The sequence below is a fragment of the Marmota marmota genome, unplaced genomic scaffold (genome assembly GCF_001458135.2).
Source record: "Marmota marmota marmota unplaced genomic scaffold, marMar, whole genome shotgun sequence".
In the NCBI taxonomy this organism is placed as follows: domain Eukaryota; kingdom Metazoa; phylum Chordata; class Mammalia; order Rodentia; family Sciuridae; genus Marmota; species Marmota marmota.
Window position 1 is genome coordinate 4060698 of NW_025999960.1, and position 24758 is coordinate 4085455.

Consider the following 24758-nt stretch of genomic DNA (forward strand, 5'->3'; position numbering starts at 1 on the left):
TATCATGACCGAAGTGCAGTCCTGACTTCTAGAGCTACACAATGGTGTATTAACTCCATCTGTACACAGTAGTCATACTTTTTGATGATATAGTGTTCTTCCCACCCAGGCCTTATAACTTTTAAATTTTGCTATCTAGGCTTCTTCTCCTATCCCAAGCTATTACCCCTCGTTGTCACCCCAAATTCTTCTCTTTCAGTGATTCCAAAATTCTGTTTTTCTACTTATTTCAAAGCAAAAGGGGAAAGCCGATACCAGGAAGACCCTGGTTAAGAGAGTTCTTATTGAAACTTTAATGTAGGTTCTAAAAGGAGAAGACAGATTACCTTTAGGAAAGTTACTCGAAAAACACATCTTTGAATTTTTCGCAATTTAATGTGATTGTCAAAAATTGGAATAACAGCTAATTTATGACTGATCAATACTTCTAAGTCTGTCACTTTTAATAAGAACATCACAACTGAATTTCCTTATTAATCACTCTCCAGCATTCCCATTCCCAGAACATCTAAAGCCTTCACAGGGAATATTCCAGAAACACATGGGGAGAGGGGACAGAATTCCAGTATTTGAGCCCACCACCTTGTTTTCCACCACCTCTATATAAAACAACTGCTCTTTGAAGCTATTATTTTTCATAATATTGCATAGATTGAAGTCTGTATTTGGAGTAACTATATTCACGAGTATTTTAAGCTTTTTCCTTCATTATCAATATTTGGGCTAAATTTTATTTCCTGGATAATAAACATGTTTTATAGCAGCAAAAATAAACAGCTGAGTCAGACCAACCAGGTACCCTGTGAAAACGTCAGAGACTCTGTGGATCAGAATGATCAGTCAGTCACCACTACACACAAGCTTAAACAAAACTAGAGCCTTTTTGGAATATATGAGCTCCATAGACAGCGCTGGGACAAGGCAGGGGCTGGACAGCTACTGGGCGGCTGTGTCTTGCTGAGGAAAAACAACCACATGGGCAAAGGAGATCCTAAGAAGCCCAGAGGCAAAATGTCATCCTGTTTTATTAAGCTTCTCAGAGTTTCTAAGATGTGTTCAGAGAGGTGGAAGACCATGTCTACAAATGAGAAGAGAAAAATCTGTGGACGGGGCAAAGGCAGACAAGGCCCATTGTGAAATGAAACCCTATTTCCCTCCTAAATGGGAAATAAAGTTCAGGGACCCCAGTGCACCCAAGAGGCCTCTGTCGGCCTTCTTCTTGCTCTGTTTTGATAGCACCCCCAAATCAAAGGAGGACATGTAGCCTGCCCATTGGTGACGTTGCCATGCACCTGGGAGAGATGTGGAATAACTCTGCTGCTGATGACAAGCAGCCCTGTGAAAAGAAGGAACACCACACAAAGGATGTTGCTGCCTAGGAGCTAAAGGAAAGGCTGATGCAGCAAACAGGGGCGTGGTCAAGGCTGAAAAGACAAGGAAAAGAAGGAAGTTGGGGGAGATGAAGAGGAGGAGGAGAAGTTGGTTCTAGTGCAGCTTTTCTCTTGTCTATAAAGCATTTAACCCCCTGTATATGACTCACTTCTTTTAAAGAAAAAAATTGAAATGTAAGTCTGTTTTATTTTTAAACAACAGAGTATCTTTTTTGTGTGTCCTTAACATATTACCAAATATGTCTTTAGATAGCCCTGACCCAGTGGTATTTTCCATGGCCACTAACTTCATTCAATTTACTTCCTGTAAATTGGCATGAAAATTTAAAGCAGGTTCTTGTTGGTGCACAGCACAAATTAGTCATCTATACAGATGTTAGATTTTTCGTTTCCATTGTCTCTGATGCAGCTTATATGAAATAATTGTTGTTTTGCTAACTGAAGAAAACTCTGTAATTGCAAAAAAAAAAGTTGCAGTTTTGTTGACATTCTGAATACTTCTAAGTAAGCACAATTTTTTATTTTTTTATTAAAAAAAGAAAAAACAGCATAACTAATAACTTTAAGTCTCTTGAGCAGCTTTTATCTTTCAAATCAGCCTACAGGCTATGTAATATTCCCTTTTCCATACAAACTTTGCTTTCACATTTTACTGCTGTTTGTTCCTTCTCCTTCTCATCCCTCTATATTTTTTTCTTTCCTTCTTTATTTCAATGTTTAACTCACTATATTGCATACCATCACCTCTGTTTTTATTCACTCATTTCCCTGTTATAGTGTGTTCCCTAAATTTAATTGTCATGGTCAGTGATTTTCAGACTGTTGGTACCATTTATCTCCTGGGTTAGATCATTCTTTACAAAGTCTGTGAAGCTGAGGAAAAAGGATATTTGCTAGAGAACCTTCACCTTCATTGAACAATCTAGTTTTTAAATCTATTTAGTGCATTACCAAAATTTCCCTTTTCCATTTAATGATTTTTGATTGCAGTAATGGTGGTATCAAGTCAGAATGCATATCCATAGTTATGAAAGGATTCTATCAGAGAGGAAGCTTGTCATGCTGTTGTTCATGATGGTGCTTGTTGCATCTTAAAAAAAAAAGAAAGAAAGAAAGAAAGAAAATTAAGTCAAACAAGTAAGCAAGAAATGACAACTCTACTTTGGGACATGATCAGTGGTTTCCTGACTTCAGGGTAGATCATAGAAAAGAGAAAAGATTATAATATTTTACATCTTTAGAAGTTTATTCCAAAAAAACAAGTATACTCAGGTTATAATACCCAGGTTACAAAGTCACATTTTTATTAATTAAAAAATAACTTTCAGTTCATTGAGTAAACTTTAAATGACCCTACTACCTTATGAAATATAGTATCTCAATTACTGGATCTACTCTATGCTAAACAAATGCCAACACCCTGCAGTAAATTTGCTGATATAATTTAAAATTTAATTTGCACTTCAGCAAAGATATCTATAGACTTTGAAAGACAAATATTTTATCAGCATTAACTAAATTGTTTAAAATCTTACTTGCATTCTCAAAGGACCACATATTATTATGTGATTTCATCTATATGAAATGTCTAAAGTAGACAAATTTATAGAGACACAAAATAAGTTAGTGATTGCCTAGGGTTGGAAGGAATTGCATGCATTGTGGGGAGGGGGCAGTGATGATAGCTAAAGGGATGGAGTTTATTTTTGAGGTGATAAAAATGTCCTAAAATTGATTGTGGTAATGGTCACAACTATGTAACAATATTAAAAATTATTTAATTGTGTAATTTACATGAGTGAATTGTAGAGATGTGAATTATATCTCAAAAAGTGGATACCAAAAAAAAAAGATCCTACACAAAAAGCGTTCCTGTAATATACATGTTCTGTCCAACTAAGATGCAATTTGAATGTTTATTGATCTGTTTTATTGTTTAAAATAACATGTGTTCTTTTAATGTCCTTTTACACAAAGAAAAATCTATAAAGGAGCATATAAGATGAAGACCTGTCCTATATTATTTATTTTGCACCATTTATTTCAGTTGTTTAAAAGGACAGATGTTGTGTTGCTGCCAAGATTTTGCCTATGATAAGTATTTAAAATGAGGCCCTGAAGCGTGAACTGCTTGTGAGATGAGATGTCCTTAGCTTCTAATGGAGGCAGTGATCCCTTGGGGAGAAGACTGTATTGCTTTGAATCCAGCATCAGATAGTTAACCCTTCATGGTGCCACCTTTAGAGCAAGATTTGCACAAACCTTGAAGTGACAATGAAGAACAAGAAAGCAATTTGACAGGTAGAGGAGGGAAAGTTTCTGCTGACATAGAACAGATGGTTGGAACAATATACACATTTCATTATAATTTTACGTGTGCAGTGGAAGTCTCATAAGAAATGAAGACACCCCCCCCCAAAAAAAAGTGGCCAGAACAGAAAACTTATACATAGACAAAGAAATAATGAATGTATGAAGAAATGACAGACCATGGCATTTGGGCCAGAACCAAATTGTGGGAAAAACTAGTAGAAAACATGGGTTATTTTAGTTGAATTTGTACAGATCTATTTCAGCATCAATTCCAGTCCAATAACAAGGGTGTATTTCTCTTCCTGGTTGCAGGAAAACACCTTTCTCTGGGAAATTTTATGGCTGGTTTTCAGGTAGAAAAGGAGAGGGCAGAAAGCTCTTCCGGCTTTTGCTATTTCTCCAAAGCGTTTGGCTCAAAATAATCAGTATCCCAGAGTGGTATATTTTAGGGTGATATGTCCTGAACTCCTTCACCTGTTTACTCACTCATTGCAAATCAGGACCTACTCATTTGTCTCACCCTTTTTAACATCTGACTAGTTCTCTGCTTTCAATTTTATGCCATTACTTAAATCAAATGATCCACTTAGCTATCTGCAATTGCAAGAGTCCTGGGTTAGGTTAGCTTTGTGTTTTACCCCGCCATCTGAGAACTTTTTTTTTTTTTTTGGTGGTGCAGGGGATTGCACCCTTTGCATGCTAGGCAAATACTCTACAAACTGAGCTATATCCCCAGGCCTCAGAACATTTTTTTGATGATCTTATCTAATGGATTGTTTAAAATGCTGCATGAAAGGGGCAAAGGTCTTGTGGTCAAATAGATTTAGAATACAGTACATACCATATCTTTCTCTTACAAAGTCTGAATGCTCAATATATTAAAGGTTCTGAGAAGTTTAGAAGCCAAAAGAAAAGTGTATAACTTCATGTAACCTAATGTTTCCCAAACTTATGAGTAACTTCTAGTGACTCTGCACAGAACTTATAGAACATACATTCACAACTGTCCTTAAGTCCTCATTCTCCCCTCCTTTATTATTCTTTCCCAGCCTTGACAAATCTCTTTATTTTTTTCCTTGCTTAACATGGGAGGGAAGAAGGGGCCAATTGTAGGAAGAGAGAGAAGCAGAAAACATGCTATACTTAAACCTACAGTATGACCATTAGTCAGTACGTAAGGCCCATTTGGGAGAGATTCAGGAAGTTTTTTTTTTTTTTTTTTTTTGGTTTTTTTTTCTTAAATCAATCTCATACACTAGGCAATGTTCTAATCTACATATCAAGCCTCTGAAGAAATTTCCCCTGCAGCAAAAAAGAAACAGACATGGAGAAGTAAGTAACTGACAAGGCTAGTAAGGATTAGAGTCAGTATCTGAACCCAGGGAAGTTTGATTCAGAGTCTGGGCTTCTAACCACGCCTCTACACTGCCTTTTCATGAATGGAGCTGAAACCAGTCAGCCCCAATTTATATTTTCCTTAGTTCTTATTCAGCTATGGGCATACATGGGGAAGGCAGTTAGATTTCATTAGAGACAGAGGGAGGAGTGTGTGGGGGGCACAAGGGAACTAAGTGTATTTGTAAGAGAGTAAGAATGTGGGGACAGTGGCATTGAAGCTGGCTGAGGAGAGGAGTGAAGAACCAAGGTTGCAGATAATGAGCAAGTTGGAGATCAAAGATGAGGAATCCCTTTTGAGGTGGAAGAGTGGTTGGGTTGGGGGAACTGGAGAAGATGAATTGTGAGAACAGGAGGTGCCCTTATTGGCAATTGTGGGACAAATGGCATGGGAATGTGTGGCCGGCGTGAGTGGAAGAATGGACCACTTGAGTTAAGTAGGTTTGGGAACTGAGAGATCTGGGGCTTGCCTCATGTATCCATCATCCAGTGTTCCCATCCTTCTTCTTTCCTTGCACAAGAGAAAGTCAGAGCCTTGTGCTCCTGGAATCCACAAGTAGAGTGTGTGCTTGTCCTCAGGTGCACAGCAGGAGCAGTGCAGGCAACGATGTGGGTGGGCTTGCTTGGGTTGGTGGCAGCCCCTCGCCTTCCCTGTCCACCCTCCACCCCTACATACTTCCCTTAACTCCTAAAGCTCAGGACTTCTTGGCTCCAGGGTGGAAAATTTCTGTGGGATACTTGGGTAAGGAGATGGGTAAGGAGAACTAGTGTCCCCCTCTCTCCAATAACAGAAGGGTTATTATTTGCCAAATGAAGGAAAATTAATGTTATGGTCTGGGACTAGCAGAAAGCCTGTTCCACAAACCCAGCTTTTCTCCTCTCCAGCTTCTCCACTTGGGCAAAAACAGCTCTCCTCCTTTACTCTTCTCATGGCTCCAGGAATTTCTGGTATGACAGTCCAAGTAAATACCACTTATAATTATTTACAGGATGTATCATTCACTCTCTCATTAACTCTATTGTAAAATTTCCTTTTTTTCTAACAACTCTGTTAGGTACTTGTTATGGTTTGTATCTGTAATGTCCCCCCAAATGCCCAGGTGTTGAAGGCTTGGTCCCCAATGCAGCAGTGGGGCTCTTGGGAAGTCTTTGGATATGAGGCTCTGACCTCATCAGTGGATTAATCCATTAGTGGATTAATTATTTGATGGCATTATTGGAAGGTGGTGAAAACTGCAGGAGATGAGGCCTCGTGGAGGAAATAGGTCACTGGGGGTGTGCCCTGGAAGGGGATATCTTGTCCCCAGGCCTTCCTCTCTCTCTGCTTCATGGCAGCCATGAAGGAAGCAGCTTTCTTCCACCCTTCTGCCATGATGCTTCTGCCTTCCAGCTGAGGACTAAAACTTTGAAACCCTGAGCCAAAATCAGTCTTTCCTCCTAAGATGTCTTTCTCAGGTATTTTGTCCCAGCAACAAAAAGTTACTTAACATGGTACTTTTATCCTTATTAGATCATTCGTCTTTACTCTTTTTCCCCCTATTCACTATTGCATCAATCAGTGACAAAGTCCCATTAATTCTAAGACATTTCTTGATCTGTCCCCTCCTCAAAATTCCTCTGTCTCTCTTGTCTGTCAAAGGCTGTTGAAGCATTTGCTTGTTTGTTGTCTTTGACTCTTTCTTTCAGTCTACACTGAGCAGTCACTTGTCAAAACAGGTCTGATCAGGCGGCTGCTTTGCCTGGAAGACTTCAGTGGTTCCCCACATTCCTTTGTTTAACAAAGAATTTCCTACAAAATCTGTCTCAAGTTACTTTGCTCCAACCACATCAAACTGCATTTTTACCCAGACCACAGTCTAGTTAAGAACTGTAAAGATTCTAAGGTCTGAAAATATTTTTGGTTCTTCCCATTCTCCCAAAAGTTAACAACACTAGACTGTAATTTAATATTGCATTTTATGAGATAGCAGCAAACTTAAGCATGTGCTGAAAACACATAACAGTTTTGTAGATTTTTCCTACTTTCCCCTCTCTTCTTTGACTTTCTGTCACTCCTGTAGCTTTGCTTAAGGAAGAGCTCAGTCTGACAACTTCCTCACAAATACGGGGCTTTTGTTCAAAGGCTTATCGCTGGCTGGAATATCTATCCTCCTTGTTCCACTTTGCTTTTTCCTCATTTATTTTTTGTCATTTTTTTTTAATTTACTCTTTTTTCATTTCCAAACTGTGCTTTTCCTTCATGGTTCCAGTCAAATGTAATCTCCTTTATAAAACTTTCCCAACGAATACAAGAATAATTGATTGCCCAGGCTTTTGTGTGTGAACCCATTTGTGTTATGGTGAATTATCTGTGTATCTGGCATCCCTGCTTATTTCTCCATGTTATATCACTGAATCCTCACAACCACCATATAACCTTATGAATTTAGATTGCCATTCTGCAGCCGAGGAAATTGAAGGTCTCTCCTCCAACTCAACACAAGCTGTCTGTCATTCAGAGCTAATGTGATGCCAGGCACAGGGGTGCATACTTGAAGTCAGAGCTAGGCAGGAGGCTGAGGCAGGAAGATGGCTTGAACCCAGGAGTTCTAGACCAGCCTGGTGACATTGTGAGACCCTATCTTAAAAGTAAATACATAAAGCTTTAAAAAAATATATAGTGTGGCCAGGCACAGTGGTGCACACCTGTAATCCCAGCAGCTTGGGAGGCCGAGACAGGAGGATCATGTTCAAAGCTAGCCTCAGCAATGGCGAGGCACTAAGCAACTCAGTAAAGCCCTGTATCTAAACAAAATAGGAAAACAGGCTAGAGATGTGGCTCAGTGGTCGAATGCTCCTGAGTTCAATCCCTGGTACCCCTCCAAAAATCTAGCGTGGCAATGAGTATAACTGATTCATAAAAGACACTAAAAGGCCAGGGCATAGGTCAGTAGTAGAAAATTTGCCTAGCATGTGTGAAGCCCTGGGTGCTAATCCTTAGCACTGCAAAAATTAATGAATAGATGAGACACTGAACATTGGAACTGGAAGGCATTGTTATTATTACATACTTTTATGTGCATTTCTCATATGTTCTTTGTGTGATAACCAGGATTCATGTTTAATATTCCTTCTTACCAATAATAGAAGGAATTTTTATGATTACTGCAAGAAGAAATCTTTTTAATATTGATTAAAATAGTGCTCTAAGAATGCAGCCACCCAAAGGGCAATGCAAATAAAGAGGATGTTCTTTCCACAGCTACCATCTTAGGTTGATCCTGCTCCCTGGGGAAGCTGATCAGGAAGGAAGGGGGGTGCATCCCCCTCCTGGGCCACTGTCTCCCCTTTCTCTCCTGCTTTATTATTCTTGCTCTCATTGTTTTCATTGGGAGTTTTTAGTAGAGCTCAACACCATCTTATGCTAGGAAGACAAAAAAAATGCACAAGGTGAACCGTGTGGTGAATGGTGCATAGAAACAGCCACGGTTGTTTGATTTATTGTGGAATTAAAAAACCTTCCCCACGGATTGTGATCTTCGGCAATTCAAAAAGCAAGGATTTTTTTAGTGACATAAATAGGACTCATTTTCTTTCCCTGGGCCCAGTGCCTGTTTTATTGCTAGTGATTCTTCCACATTAACTGGTCTGCTAGTCCCAAGCTCTTCCTTTTCCTTAATTAGCACCGCAAGTTTTCATTAGTTATTTTTTCATTAGTTGTTTTATGAGTTATTTGTTAGTAATCCTCATTAACTTTGCTGTGGTCTTAAATTTGTCTTGACATTTACTGTTTTACAAAGATTTTATGGTTAATTTCCAGTATATACAAGCCAGGTTTCTGGCCATTACTTTTTTTTTTTTTTTTTTTTGCAATGTATGTATTCTCATTTACAGAACCTCTAATATCTTAACATTTTTCTTTACAATTTTATATAGGTGACCGGCATGCAATTTACTGGGCTTCCTAATATTTTTATACATATATTAAATAAGGAAAAGTAAATAAATGTATATCACTCACCCAGGTAATAATAGATCTTTTAAGATACAGAAAACAATTAGGATTTCATGTTTCTGCAAATACAACAATTCAATAAAATATTGTAATTTAATTCATAGCTAAATTTGAGAAACTCTACTGTTTTTTATTCTATATTTAATTGAGTACATATGTTGCAAAAGCATATGTCCAAAGAGCATGAAATCATGTTTCTGCCTCCAAGAAGCTCCACAGTATATTGAAGAGGAATTATAACAAATCTTGCTTGTTATTTCACAGATTTGGGTATATTTTATTTCAAAGTGCATTGTTCTCCCTTTTGTCTCTTCCTCTAAAATAAGACAAAAGCCATCATCTATGCAATAACATATATTTTCAAATTTGTGTTTAACCCTTCCTTTACCTATGTTATTATCCCATGATTATAAGGAACTAAAATGTGCCAGGTACTAGGGACATACTCATGAACAAGATAGAAACCGTCCATTATATTCAGAAGCAAAAAGAAATGTAATCATCTAATGTAAAATGCATAAAAATTAGTAAATAGCTAATTTCAAATAATGACTAGTGTTATTCCTTCAACAGTTATTATTTTGTTTTAGTACATACTGTGTGCTAAATATTGATCCATAGAGTGAGTCATGTAGGGTGATTAGGGGTGGGGTTGTTATAGTAGCTGTTCAGGGAAGGCCTCTGTGGGGAGAAGACATTTGAACTGAGACATGAATGGACAAGAAGCAGCATAAGTGTGTCTTAACAGAGGTTCTGGAAGTTTGTAGTTAGAATTTGAGAGGCCTCTAAACTTGGGTGGGAAAATAATTGTTTATTTTCATTAAATTCAGACTGAAATTTGGCATTTTCTTGCTTTTGAATGTAGGCAATGAACCCCAGTGGTATTAGCAGCGCCTGGTACTTTTGTAATCAGTAGAAAGTAATTAGATTTTGCTGGTATCTTGCAATGTCATTACTTCAAACTTATAGTATTTCTTAGATCTGCCACAAAATCTGATTATACATTGTGTTTATAAAGAAGCTCATGTATCACTGTACCAGTTATGAATTATTGTACAATAAGTGACCCCAAAATGTAGGTTAGGGTTGCAACAACAACCCATGATTCTGTGGTGAGCAGTTTGGGCCGTGCTCAGCTGGAAAGTTCTTAGAGACTTGGCTGGGTTCATTAGCGTGGCTGCAGTCATCAGGCAGCTCACTAAGGCCAAGCAGTCCAAGGCCTGGCAGCTGTGCTGACCATGGCTGGGCCCATGACCCTGTGTGCTAACCTGGGCTTCCTCTCCTGGCAGCAAAGTTCGACTAGGACAAGAACATGGACTGTGAGACCCTGGAGGCCTGGACCCAGAAATCCCGCAGGACTTCCTCTGTGTTGTGTGGGTCAAAGCCAATCTGAAATCCTGTTCAGACTTGCTTTGAAAAGAGACTCCACAGGTTGTCTTCGGGGAAGTGTAACCAATCGGGCCATTATTATACTGATCTACCCAGCTACCATATCATAACTTTTTAAATTATTGTAAAAATTTTAACATAGCCTTTTGTTATCTTGACTTTCATGACCTTTAAAGTAATGTTCCAAGAAGAGGTTCAGAGGCTTAACCACATTGTCAAAGAGGACATGGTCAAGATGAGCCTGAAAGCCCGTGGTCTGAAGGCAGAGTGAAGAAAGTTGAAGGCAGCAGCCAAGTGGGCATGTTCAGCAAGTGGAGGAACAGAAGGAAAGGTCTAGGGCCAGAGCTGAGTGCCCAGGGGCAGAGCAGTGGAGGGAGAGGCAGGCCAGGCCTTGTGGCAGAGGGCCTCCCCTGAGCAGGAAAAGTAGGCCTTGTGTGTAAATTGTATTTTCTGACCTTTGGGGGTTGTTGCTAACTCTTTTGTTTGATCTTAGCTGAATTAAATGTGTTCTTTTTGCTATTCTATCCATCTATTATGATATCAGAGTTTTGCTTGTATTGGATGCTTAGGCAGTAGCTTTCCAAAGCTGGGAAAACCACATTCTCACAGGATTATATGCTACTATTTACTGTTTCATAAACCTGGTCAAATGTACTTGAGATAGTCTCTTGTAGCAAGGTAAGAAGCCAAAGTCTGTCTTTTAGTTTTTTTGGAAAATTTGTAGAAGCCATTCATCAGGTTCTTTTAAGTTGGCAAACTATCTTCATAACACTTCTGTGCTGCAGTAACTCATGGCTTACCGCTGAGCAGAACCCCTTTCAGAGGTCATTGATGCAGAGAGTGAGGCTCAAAAGGAGGGATTAAGCTGAAGTCAACTAGGGGAGCAGACATAGGCAAATTTTTAAGAAGTCTAAGAAGCGACTGGTAGAATTATTAATTTATCATAATGAAAACTAATGAGAGAGGACCCAGATGTCTGAAGCAGTCCAACTGACAAGGAGCTCAGATTGCTCATACACACGTGATATGACACATGGTAAGCTGAATGCAGGTTTCCAGGACAACCCATTAGTTGGTATAGCCTCAGGATTGATCATTACATTCCACAGAAGATTACAATGAATTGATGAGGTCTATACACTTCCGGGAAGTTCCTTAAAATCTAGTTTTTATGATGACAAGATATGGAATAGATCAAAATCTGATGCCAAAAGGACCTTGACCCTGCCCAAATTAGGATTTACGTTCTCTTGACACCAAGGCAGATGTTTTGCAAACTCTCTTATCGTAGTACAGAGCATGAGTATCCATGACACACTCTCTCTCCTCAACCAAAATTTAGTGAAGTTCCACTGACGCCTCTTTTGGCCTAGGTCTCAGCCCTGCCCTCCCATCTTGTCTTTGGCCTGCCAGTCAGTTGTCACAAAGAGTCTTGCTAAGTTATCCCCTGACCTTGATAACCCGATTACCCTTCATAACCAACCAAGTTCTTCATCCCCTACCTTTTTGATGCCTTGGTCCTTGAACTTCCATCAGCAGGAGTTCTATTGGTCCAACTTATCAAGAGCCCTCCTACCCTCCGGGTCTCCTTTTAGTCATTTCCATCTGTTGACCCCCTCACCATGATCCTTAGCTCTAAGTCCCCACTTCCCCTTGCTATATTCACAGTTGAGCCACTCTCTTCTCCTTTCAGCTGCAGTGGTCTCCGATAAAGTCTTCCTTGCTAATTTAATAAAGATCAGAATAATTTTTCCTTTGTCATCTGTCTCCTCATTTGAGTCAACAACGCTTCATCCTCCCAAGACTCTGAGCTGACAATCTGTGTGCAGAGAATGCAGTATCTGCCTTAGAATGACCTTTTCATTAGCCAGCACTCAACCAGTGATTTTGGAGCTGAGTTTTCTGTTTGCATGTGAAAAAATTATGAGCTTATGATTTGCGGTTTTCACATAAGTATAAGCAGAACCAGGGAGAGCTGTACTGAGGAATAGAGTCAGGAGAAAAAAATCACCATGTTCAGACAGAGAGGTGCTTATAAAAACCAGAGTCAAAGGGGCTACTCAAAATCAAGATCTGTAGAAAATGAAGCTAGATAAGGGGCATTTGAAAGTATACACAGGAAAATTAGCAATTCTCTTTAGGGATGACCTTCTGTTAGGAACAAAGATCTTTTAATTCTTTGTAGTGCTTGCAGATGTCATTCCTCTTCCTGCAAAGATAATATTATGCCAACTTCTGTCACCAATTAGTTTTGTATGTGTGGTCACTTCTTAGGAAGCCCCAACAAACTTCTATAAACTGGTGACTTCAAACAGCAGAAATTTGGGGCTGGGATTGTGGCTCAAAGGTGGAGCGCTCACCTAGCATGTGCAAGGCCCTGGGTTCAATCCTCAGCACCACATAAAAATAAATAAAACAAAGGTATTGTGTCCAACTACAACTAAAGAATAGGTGATTTAAAAAAAAAAAAAAAAAGACAGCAGAAATTTATTGTCTCACAGTTTGTTCTGGAGCTGGAAGTCTGAGATTAAGGTATCAGCAAGGCGGAGCTCCCTCTGGTGGCTCCCGGGGCCACCTTCCCTTCTCTCTTCCTAGCGCTGGTGTGCTGGTGATCTTGTGGTTCCTAGGCTGTAGAGGACTGACTCCGGTCTCTGCCTGTGATCATGGGCTGTCTTTTTCCTTGTGTGTCTTCACGTAGTCTGCCTCTGGCTTCTGTGGCCCATGTTCCTTTTTTTATAAGGCTATCAGTCTATTGGATTGGGCCAACCCTGATAACCTCATTTTAACCTTCCCTTTTGTAAAGACTCTAGGAGTCAGGACATATCTGTTTTGGGAAGACCAACCCACATAGCATGTTCTTGGACTTTTAAAAAATATTCTTCCACATTTTTTATTCATGCATTATAGTTGTATATATTGGTGGAATTTGTTGTGACATATTAGTATGTGCACACAGTATAACATTATAATTTGTCCAGTTTCAGTCCCCAGCATTTACTGCCTCCCACCTGTTGGTTCCTTTCCTCTACTGATTTCCCTTTGATTTTTTTCATAAGATTCCTGCCCCCACTCACAACTTTCTTTTCCTTTTGCCTTTCTAGCATCCACATATGAGAGCAAACGTATGACCCTTGATACTTCTGAGTTTGACTTAGTTCACTTAACCTAATGGTTTCTAGTTCCATCCATTTTCCTACAAATTTTATTTTTCCATCCATTTTCCTACAAATGCCATAATTTCATTTTTCTTTATGACTGAATAAAATTCCACATTTTCTTTGTCCATTTATTCATCAGTGGACACCTAGGCTGGTCCCATAGTTTGGCTATTGCTATAAATATGTGTGTGCATGTATCACTGTAGTAAGATGACTTTAATTTTTTTAGGATAAATACCGAGAAGTGGTATAGCTGGGTCATATGGTGATTCCATGCCTAGTCTTTTAAGGAGCCGCCATACTGATTTCCATAGTGGTTGTACTAATTTACATTCCCACCAACAGTGTAAAAATGTTTTTTTCTTCACATCTTCTCCAGCATTTATTATTGTTTGTGTTCTTGATGGCTGCCATTCTGACTGGCATGAGATGAAATCTCAGTGTAGTTTTGGGTTTTTTTTTTTTTTGGCATTTCCCTAATTTCTAATGATGTCGAACATTTTTTAATGTATTTGTTGGCCATTTATATTTCTTTTTTTAATAAGTCATCTTTTTAATTAATTTGCCCATTTTATTAGTTGGGTTATTTGATTTTTTTGATGTAAAGTTCCTTAAGCTCTTTATATAGTCTAGATTTTAATCCTTATCAGAAGAGTAAGTCACAAAGATTTTCTCCCCTTCCGTAGGTTATCTCTTTACATTTCTAATTGTTTCCTTTGTTTTACAGAAGCTTTTTAATTTGATGCCATCCCATTTATTAACTCTTGGCATTATTTTCTGAGTTTTAGAGGTTCCATGGAGAAAGTCATAGCCTATGCCTAACATGTTGGAATGTTGACCCTACATTTTCTATGAGGAGTTGCATGGTTTCTGGTCTAATTCCTAGGTGTTTGGTCTATTTTGAGTTGCTTTTTGTGTAGGGTATGAGATAAGGGTCTATCTAGTTTCATTCTTCTACATATGGATAACTAGTTTTCCCAGCACCATTTGTTAAAAAGGCTGTCTTGGGCTGGGGTTGTGGCTCAGCGGTAGAGTGCTCGCCTCGCACGTGCGAGACCCTGAGTTCCATCCTCAGCACCACATAAAAATAAATGAGTAAAATAAAGGTATTGTGTCCAACGACAACTAAAAAATATATATATATTTTTAAAAAGGCTGTCTTTTCTCCAATGTATGTTTTTGGCACCTTTGTCAAAGAATAGATGACAATAGATGTGTGGGTTTGTCTGTGTGTCTTCTATTTTGTGCCATTGGTCTATGTATCTGTTTTTATGCCAGTACCATGCAGTTTTTGTTATTATAGTTCTATGGTATAATTTAAAGACAGGTTTTGTGATGCCTGCAGCATTGTTTTTTTTGGCTTTGAATTATTCTGCATTTTTTATTCTTCAAAATGAATTTGAGGACTGTTTTTTCTAATTCTGTGAACAATGTCACTGGTTTTTGATGGGGATTGCATTGAATCTGTGTATTGCTTTTGGTTGTTAACAATATTAACAATATTAACTCTGCCTATCCATTAACATGGGAGGTCTCTCTCGTTACTGAGATATAATTTAGTTCTTTCAAAAAATTTCAATTTTTTGATGTTCTACAGTTTTTATTGTAGAGGTCTTTCCCTCCTTGGTTAGATTCATTCCTAGGTATTTTATTTATTGAGGCTATTGTGGGTAGAATTGTTTTCCTGATTTCTTTCTCAGCAGATTTGTTGTTGGTATATAGGAAAGCTATTGATTTTTTTAAAATGTTGACTTTGTTACTCTGCCAAATTTGTTTATTAGCTCTAGCAGTCTTTTGGTGGAATTCTTTGGATATTCTATGTATAGGATCATATCATTGCAAACAGTAATAACTTGACATCTTCCTTTTTTATTTTTATCCCATTTATTGTCTTCTCCTGCCTAATTGCTCTGGTTAGAACTTCTAGCACTATATTAAAAAGGAGTGGTGAGAGTGGACATCTTTGTCTTGTCTCAGATTTTAAAGGAAATGCTTTCAGTTTTTCCCCATTTACTGTGAGGTTGGCTTTGGGTTTTTCATAGATGGCCTTTATGATGTTGAGGTAGGTTTCTTCTATTCCTAGTTTCTTCAGTGTTTTTATCATGAATGGGTACAGAATTTTGTCATATGCCTTCTCTTCATCTATTGAGATTACTAAGTGATTTTTGTCCTTAATTCTGTTTATGTGATGAATTACATTTATTGATTTGCATATATTAAACCATCCTCACATCTCTTGGAATAAAACCAACTTGATCATGGTATACAATCTTATTAATATGTTGTTGGACATGATTTGAAATATTTTATTAAGTATTTTTGTATCTAAGTTTATCAGTGATATTGGTCTGTAGTTTTCTTTCTTTGATGAATCTTTATCTGTTTTGAGTGTGTGAGAACAGTTTCATAGAGTGAATTTAGAAGTGTTCCATCCCTTTCTGTTTCATGGAATAATTTGGGAGAATTGGCATTAGTCCTTCTTAAAAGGTTTGGTAGAATTCAGCTGAGAATCCATCTGGTCCTGGGCTTTTCTTTGTTCGAAGGTTTTTTTGTTGTTGTTGTTTTTAGTTGTAGATGGACAGAATGCCTTTACTTTATTTTGTTTTATTTTTTTATTTTTTTATGTGGTGTTGAGGATCAAACCCAGTGCCTCACACATGCTAGGCAAGCGCTGTACCACTGAGCTACAACCCCAGCCCCTCGAAGGCTTTTTATTACTGCTGATATCTCATTACAAGTTATTGGTCTGTTTAATTTTTTTCTTTGTTTGTTTTTCTGTTTTGTTCTCTTGATTCAGTTTTGGCAGATTGTATTTGTCTAGAAATGTACCCATTTATTCTAGGTTTTCCAATTTGTTGGAATATAAGTTTTCAAAATAGTCCCTAATGATCTGCTGGATTTCTGAGATATCTGTAGTGATTTCTTCCTTTTCATCTCTTAATTTTATTAATTTGATTTTCTCCCTTTTTCTTTTGATTAGTTTGGCTAAGGGCTTATCCATTTTGTTTATCTTTTCAAAGCACCAACTCTTTGTTTCATTGATCCTTTGTGTTGTTATTTTTTATTCTCAAGGTCATTAATTTCAGCCCTGATCTTAATTATTTCCTTCCTTTGGACTTGTTTTGTTCTTCTTTTCCAAGGGCCTTGAGATGCATCATTAGGTTGTTTATTTGGGAATCTTTTTGAAGGAATGGGTTGAAGATATCATGAAAAGGCTTCTGAAGTTTAAGGATCAATTGCTGATGAAAATGATTAGAAACATTTCCGAGCATGATGGACCAACTAAAAATGTGTTTATTGATTTTGTTGGGGACCTTGCAGCCCAGATCTCTAATGATGAAGAGGAAGTTTGTGATGAATGTTTGGGAACTCTTGCAAATTTGACCATTACAGATTTAGATAGGAGTCAGCTCTTAAATAGCACCAGTTAGTTCCATACCTCAAGGATAAATGAAAACCAGGTGCTGCAGAAAATGACTTTGTTTTACAAGTGGTTATAATGATTAGAACTATATCTATGGATGACTCTTATGCTACATTGCTAGCAAAATCTAGAATAATCCCTACACACATCAAATTTCTAATTGCTTGACATTAAGACAATGAGTTTGTATGTTGGTTTTCTACCAAGCCCTGAGAAACGTCATAATCAAGGGGACCCAGGCTTCAGCATATCTTGTAGATATCATGCATGATAAAAAATAGTGAAATCTGAGAAGTCTGTAATATGCTATATATTGTAGTGGAATATGATGAAGAATGGGCAAAGAAATTTCAGAGCGAGAAGTTTTGCTGGCATAACTCTTAGTGGCTGGATATGATATAGAGCCACCAGATGGACGAGAGTGAGCAGTACTTGTATGGTGATGATTGAATTGAGCATATGTCCATAACAGAGATATTCTTGAAAGACCTAACTATTTCTATAATTCAGATGGATTAATTCCCTCTAAAGGAGCCATGATTCCTTCAATGATTATCATGGAGATGTAGTTGGGCAGCATTCATTTCCTCGCAGTCTTGAAATGGATAGCATTGGCCAACCAGAGGGCATTCTTGGATACCCTGCCATAGTTTATGGATTCTCCCCTGATGAATCTTAGTAATAAGGCTATTAGTCTCAGTAAAGTCATCTCTTTCCATGTGTATTCTCAGCTTAGAAGAAGTCTGTATGGATTGGGTGAATTCTGATCTTGGCCTAATAAAGCATAATACTATTATGGGTCTGTGTTTCTTCTTCCATATTATTAGCTGCAGATGAACTTCAACCCTTTCAGTTGATGCTACCATTGCTCCCTCATCCACCCACATCTTGATGCTGAAAAACATTTCCCATGAGACTCAGAAGTGAATGTTAAAAAGCTGCTAGATTAGAGAACAAACACTACATTATATACATTAAGTGAATAATTTAATTTCTATTAAAAAGATGCATGAAGTGCAAAAAAAATCCTTTTGTACATGTAATCATACAGTTTACTCTTTGCACCTGGCTTGTTTCAGTCAACAATATATTAATGAGATTCACTCATGTTGCAAATAACAGTACTTTATCCATTGTAAACCCTATATAATATTATATCAAGAGTTGGCAGATTGTGGCCCAGAGGCCAAATGTGGTCATGATTCATTTTTTACCTTATGGATATCAAAGTATTAAAAAGAAAATGTCTTTGCTTCCTACAGTACCTTTTAAAAATATGTGTAATATTTCTCTTTGTTTAAACAGGAAAATAATATCATGGATCCTGAATTAAAAGAAAACATATCCCTTTTTTCCATGCTTATGAATATATTGCATGTGTAAGTGTAGATACCCACTAGTGTAGATACCCATTATATATTTTGTACTAAAACATAGCTTATACTTGCACACAAGTTTAGGGGAAATTTTAAATATTTTACTTAATTGTTTTATTTTTTAAAAAAATATTTATTTTTTTTATTATAGGTGGACACAATATCTTTTTTTTTTTTTTATGTAGTGCTGAGGATTGAAACTAGCGCCTCATGCATGCTAGGCAAGTGCTCTATCTCTGAGCCACAACCCCAGCCCTTAATTGCTTTATTAATATCCTGAATCTTTACACATAAGACCTGGCAATACATATTTGTTGTCAAAACTTTTGAAATGACCCAGAAGGATATACAAATCAAAGTAATGTTCGCCTCTGCTCATCCCTTTGGCTTGTGTAATCCAACCCCTTCTAAATAATCACTATTGACAGTTTTGCAGGGTATTCTTACAAATATATTTATGACATGAAAGTGTTGTGGTGTGAGTGTGTGTGTGTACACTTTTTTATTTTTTAACACACCTGGGATCCTAATATGCATACTAATCTATAACTTGTTTTCATATTTAATTATATATTATAACTATATTTCCATTTTTGCAAAATAGAATTCTCACTCATTCTTTCTCATTTTTAAAAATAATTTTGTAGTGTACAATGAATACATATTTCATCATTCCTCAAAATAGCAAAAATTAAACTATTTCTAATTCTTTGTGTAAGCACACATGAATTTTTCTTTTTGTTTACCTATATGAGAATATATTTAACAATGATTTTTAGACATTGAATTGCTGAGTCACATATATGTGCTTTTAAACTTTTGACAGATAGGCAGGGCATAGTGATGCGTGCCTATAGTCCCACCCACCTACATGGAAGGCTGAGGTGGGAGATTGCTTGAGCCTAGGAGTTTGAGACAGGCTTGGGAAACACATCAGGTCTCCATCTCAAAAAAAGGCGGGGAATGAGGGATGGTGGGTAAAAGACGGTGGAATGAGATGGACATCCCTACCCTAAGTACATGTATGCAGACACAAATAGTGTGGCTCTGCTTTGTGTACACTAGAGATATGAAAAATTGTGCTCTCTATGTGTAATATGAAGTGTAATGCATTTTACTGTCATATATAACAAATTAAAATTTAACAAATAAATTTTTAAAAATTAGATATCACTAAATTGCCATTCAGAAAAGGCAATTGGCCATTTTGCCCCACGAGGCATTATTATTATTATTGACAGCAGAACTGTCTCTGCACTTTATGAAATCTAGAATAAGGAAGTTTTATATTGATTGTTTCTTCTGTTGTTTCAGAACAATGAGATGGTGGAGCTACAGAGAATACGGATGAAGGATGAAATTCGAGAATATAAGTTCCGGGAGGCCCGGCTCCTTCAGGACTACACTGAACTAGAAGAAGAGAATATCACTTTGCAGAAACTAGTGTCCACGTTAAAGCAGAACCAGGTGAGATTTAAGAAGGTTTCTTTTAGATACACACAGATGGATCCACAGATTCTGACAACTCTAGTTCCATCACCTCTATTTCTTAGGGAGGAGCTTGTCAAATTTTTTTTATAATCCCTTAATCTTTTTATGTAATATTTATGTACTGAGATTTCTCAACTTTCCTATTTCAGCTACAATGTAGAAGGAAAAAATACACCTATAAGGAGTATAATTTACAATAAAGCTTTACTAATAAAGATACAAAGGAGAATTTTGGTTTCTACTTTAACTCTGTTGATTTTATTTCAGCAGTTAAGTTAAGCCCATTACAGTAAACTAAATCTGACAACTTCCAGTTCAAAGCCTGGGTCTGTAGGCTATTTCATTCTACAAGCTTAAGGTCTCCCTACAATCACTTGTCTCATTCTTTTTGCTTTCTTCCTCCCTCCTTCCTTTTTCCCTCCCTCCCTCTCTCCCTTTTTTTTTTTTTTGTGTGTGTGTGTGTGTAATTTATTTTTTAGTTTTAGGCGGACACAATATCTTTATTTTATTTTTATGTGGTGCTGAGGATCAAACCCAGTGCCTCACACGTGCTAGGTGAGCACTCTACCACTGAGCCACAACACCAGCCCTCTCCTTTCCCTTTTTTTTTGGTAAATTGCTTTTAAATCATAGAAGGAAAGGGATTATAAAGTATATACCAGCAGGAACAAAGGCATAAGAAATCAAGTGCCTGATTTCTTTTTCAGCTGTACCCTGCACCCGACTCTAAAGATGTACATTTACATAATTATGTAATTTTTTTCTGTAGTAAGGCTTACATGGCTTCCTTTTTCTAATTGTTTTGCAATGTGGTTTTGCATAATTATTACTAATTGAATTCTTGAATCTGTAATATGAGAAGAATCCATTTATGAATACAGCTGTATCGAGTAGTTAAGTAAAGGCAACTTGGATATCCAAATTTTTTTTAAGGAGCTTCCTCAGCCATAATCTCTACTTTGGTCTATATGCTATCATAACCTCTCAGTTCAGGTAACCCGACTATGTGCCCAGCACTGTACTAGGCTGGAAAGGTACCAGAATTCATAAGACATGATTCTTAACCTTGGTAAACTTGGAAAACAGCCAGCATATACTTTTAGAGTTAATGAGCTGGGGATTTGGCTCAGTGGTAGATCTCTTGCCTAGCTGATGTGAGGCCCTGGGTTTGATCCCTAGCACTAGGGGGGAAAAGTTAAGAGGACAAAAGAAAAATATGGATTGACACAATTAAAATTTGGTTTCTGATCATTGCCACTTAGCTTTGGAGTTGCTGGGGAAATAAGATGTCTACTGATGAGAACAGGGGGTAGATTCAGCCCATAAAAAAGGGTTATCAGGAAATCCCCATGTGTTTTTACCTCATTCCTTCCCCTTTGAGCACTGAACACCCCACGCACCAGAGGCCAGCAGACCCACATGTCACAGGAGAGTAGGCAGCTGAAGCTCTAAACCTCCATTCTTGTGTCCCAGCAAAAGAAAATTTAAAGAATTTAAAGAAAAGCCATGCAAGAGAATTTTATTCTAGTGAAAGTAAAGTTAGGTTGAAGCAGAGAGCACTCTCAAGAGGGTGGGTCCTTTCTGAGCAGAGAGTGACAAAGGAAACAGTGAGGCTTCCAAATTCATTGCTGTTACACATTTGCCTTGGGAACTGGGGTTCACCTTCCGCACTCTTCCGCAGTCATGTGTTGAGCGCCTCCTTTGTGTTGGACAGTGGAGTCTTTGACCCTAGTTGGTCCTCTCCAGACCTGTCATGGTGGCCTCCTATTCAGAGTGGCTTCATCTACAAGTCAGTCAATCCTATGTTAATGTGGGGACTGGATTTGGTGGCCAAACTACCTTAGTGCACTTGTGTCATTAAAGAAATTTATCTTCTGAAATATATGGAGAAACTTATGGCCACAAATCCTAACTTCACAATGACCCTGTCAGGAGTTAGCTTCATTGATCTTTCTTTCTTGACCTGTTTGATTGGCTCCCTTTGTTTCCACCTATTTATTCTCAGGGTTTGTGCACCTGTTATTTTTGTATAAGTTACTTAGTTGTTCATTTGCCTTAAAAACAATTTAAAGAAGCTGAGCACAAGAGTGCACTCTTATAATCCCAGCAAATCGGGAAGCTGAGGCAGGAGGATCACAAGTTCGAGACTAGCCTCAGCAAGTTAGTGAGGCCCTAAGCAACTTAGTGTGACCCTGTCTCAAAATAAGAAGTGAAAAGGGCTGGAGATGTGGCTTAGTGGATTCAATCTCTGGTAACAACCAAAAAAAAAAAAAAAGTAAAGAAAACTCATGACCATGCCATGCTATTGGTTTGCATTCTGCTGCTCATTACTATCTACTGCCTAACACAGGCATCCCAGGTCTTATTTTGTCTGGGGTAAATGAGCTTGCAGTGCAGAAATTAATACTTAGAGGAATTTTTAAAAATATGCTTCTCAGCTGGGTATGGTGGTGCATACCTAAAATCCCAGCTACTTGGAAGGCTGAGGCAGGAGGATTAAAAGCTGAAAGCCAGCCTTAATAATTTAGTGAAACCTGGTCTCACAATAAAATTTTTAAAAAGGGCTGGGGATACAGCTCAGTGGTAGAGCGCTTATCTAGCATGTGCAAGGTCCTGGTTCAATCCCCAGAACCCTCAAAAAATGCTTCTTAAAATGAGAAGGATTTTGTGTGTGTGTGTGTGTGTGTGAGTGTGTGTGTGTTTCTTTTGTGTGTGAGTGGGTGGGAACTTTGGGGTTCTTTTGTTTGTTTTTGGTGTAGTTTTGGTTTTTGTCACTGATGAAGAATGAGAGAACTTTGTTTGAAGTACAAATATTTAAATTGCCTTTCCTTCCTCCCTTTTCTCTGCTCAGACAGGAACAGGAGCAGACAGCCTCCCTGTGGTCCTGTGTGGTGGGCTGATTCATCTCAGGGGTTAATTAGAGCCAGGATTAGAGGTCCTTGGGAGACTGCCAAGGTACCCTGCCTGTGTTCATTAACCTAGAAGCTGATTCTAAGGGAATTCATTTTATCAATGTGGCTGATCACTGTTTACCATTTACCCAGACCCTTCTACCAGAAATGGAAACTCGGGAGTTTTGAGGAAAATGTTTACATCTCTTCAATTTTACTTTCTAGATGTCAGATGATAATTTCCCCAATTAAATGTTGAATCAATTGAAAATCATTTTCTGTACAAGCTGTTTGGGCTTATTCCCTGACACATGGGTACACCGTAGCTCCAAGTCTGTTCCAGATAAGGAAATGCTGTGGGTTTTCCCCTACTATTGGCTTTTATTTAAAGACATTAGCATCATAAATACTCTAATTAATGAATTGAGCATAATATTTTGTGTACAAATGCCACCGGTTTTTGTGAAGAGACAAATGGCATTCAATCACAAAATCAGTCTGAAACTTACTTTGTACTGATCCTCCCTACACGCTGTGTACCCCAGCCCGGCTGCAGGTTTCTCCAGCAGCAAAGCTACTGCCATTGTAAGATGCTTGGTTCCAGGGATTTTTCCCTTCTGAAGTTTTGTTTTTCTATTAGCTATTTATTTTTTTCTAAATAATATTTAAATAGCATGTCTTACTCCCTCTTTAAGCATCTATTCACAAATACTTGCTGAAAGACTGAGAAAACAGGTGTTCCTTTCTTAACCTTCCCATGGAACACATTAATTCGGGAGTATGGCTAGTGGCTAGGGACTGTCAAATTATCAGATGCTTTAGGCTAGGTAACAACTGCTTGGAATTTTGAAAAGTATATTTCAGTGACAGGGGTATAGCCCAGAGGTAGAGCATTTAACTTGTAGGCACACAGGCCAGCACCACACACACACACACACACACACACACACAGAAACACACAAACATACACACAAGTATATTTTATTTGCACGTCATCATGGCTGTTATATTCTATTTAAATGCTCATTTATGCATTTTCCCCATCAGGCAATTTATTCTCCCATCAAGTATCCACAATCCTAAGTAATGTAGTTAATATGAAACACAGAAATTTCCTTTAGAGGACAATTATTGGTAGTATGCCATGAATTGATCTGTTATGTTTCCTTATATTTATTCAAAGATATATTTAGGGTAGAACAATTAGCATTCTATAATTATCATTATAAATAATAGATATATATATCTCCTTGATTGACTCTTCTGAGTAATTCTATCTCTGACATGTTGAAATTCTAATTACCTTTTTTTCTTTAGAAATGTATTTTATAGGGTGTTTTTACATAATGTATTCCAGGCACCACACTGTGGTAAACACATTCTTTTTATTGAAATAACACTCTCCTTATTCATATATACAAATAGCATTCTTGAAAACATCTTTTATTCATGTGCCTTACAGAGTTTATTATATGCTGTATAATGTGGTAAACACATTCTTTAATGAAATACCACTATGCTTATTCACATATGTATCTAGTATTCCTGGAAACTTCTTTTATACACGTGTCTTTACAGACCATGCCCCACAGTGCTCCAATGACCTTCTGTAACAACGAGTTTTGGTTTTCATTTCTCCCCATTGTATTTCCCAGTTTTAACTGGGCCCAAGGCTGCCCAGAATAGAAACTACATGCTTCCAGCTCCCTTGCATTAAAGTGTGTCGTAGGATCAGCACTGGCCAATAGAATATGAGAAAAAGCAATATGGGAATGATGGGATGTTTCTGGAAAGGCAGAGGGTGTGCCCCTTACTTACTTCAGCCCACTGCCAGGCACAGGATCAAGATGGCAAGCCAGCTTGGCTCATGGACCAAGTAGAAGTCAGGGCAGCAAGAGAGGAGGAGCCTGGTTCCTGGATAACCTCCTGGAGCAGA

The 24758-nt window shown here is 37.9% G+C and overlaps 1 protein-coding gene across 5 annotated transcripts in view; it reads left to right on the plus strand.

The window, feature by feature from the left end:
* Bicd1 (BICD cargo adaptor 1) overlaps positions 1 to 24758 on the plus strand; it is a 230738-nt gene that overhangs the window by 144364 nt on the left and 61616 nt on the right. For all 5 annotated transcript variants that reach the window (XM_048802507.1, XM_048802508.1, XM_048802509.1 and 2 more), the window contains exon 3: positions 19755 to 19907. In XM_048802507.1, the coding sequence (XP_048658464.1) occupies positions 19755 to 19907 (153 nt within the window). The remainder of the gene's footprint in view (positions 1 to 19754; positions 19908 to 24758) is intronic.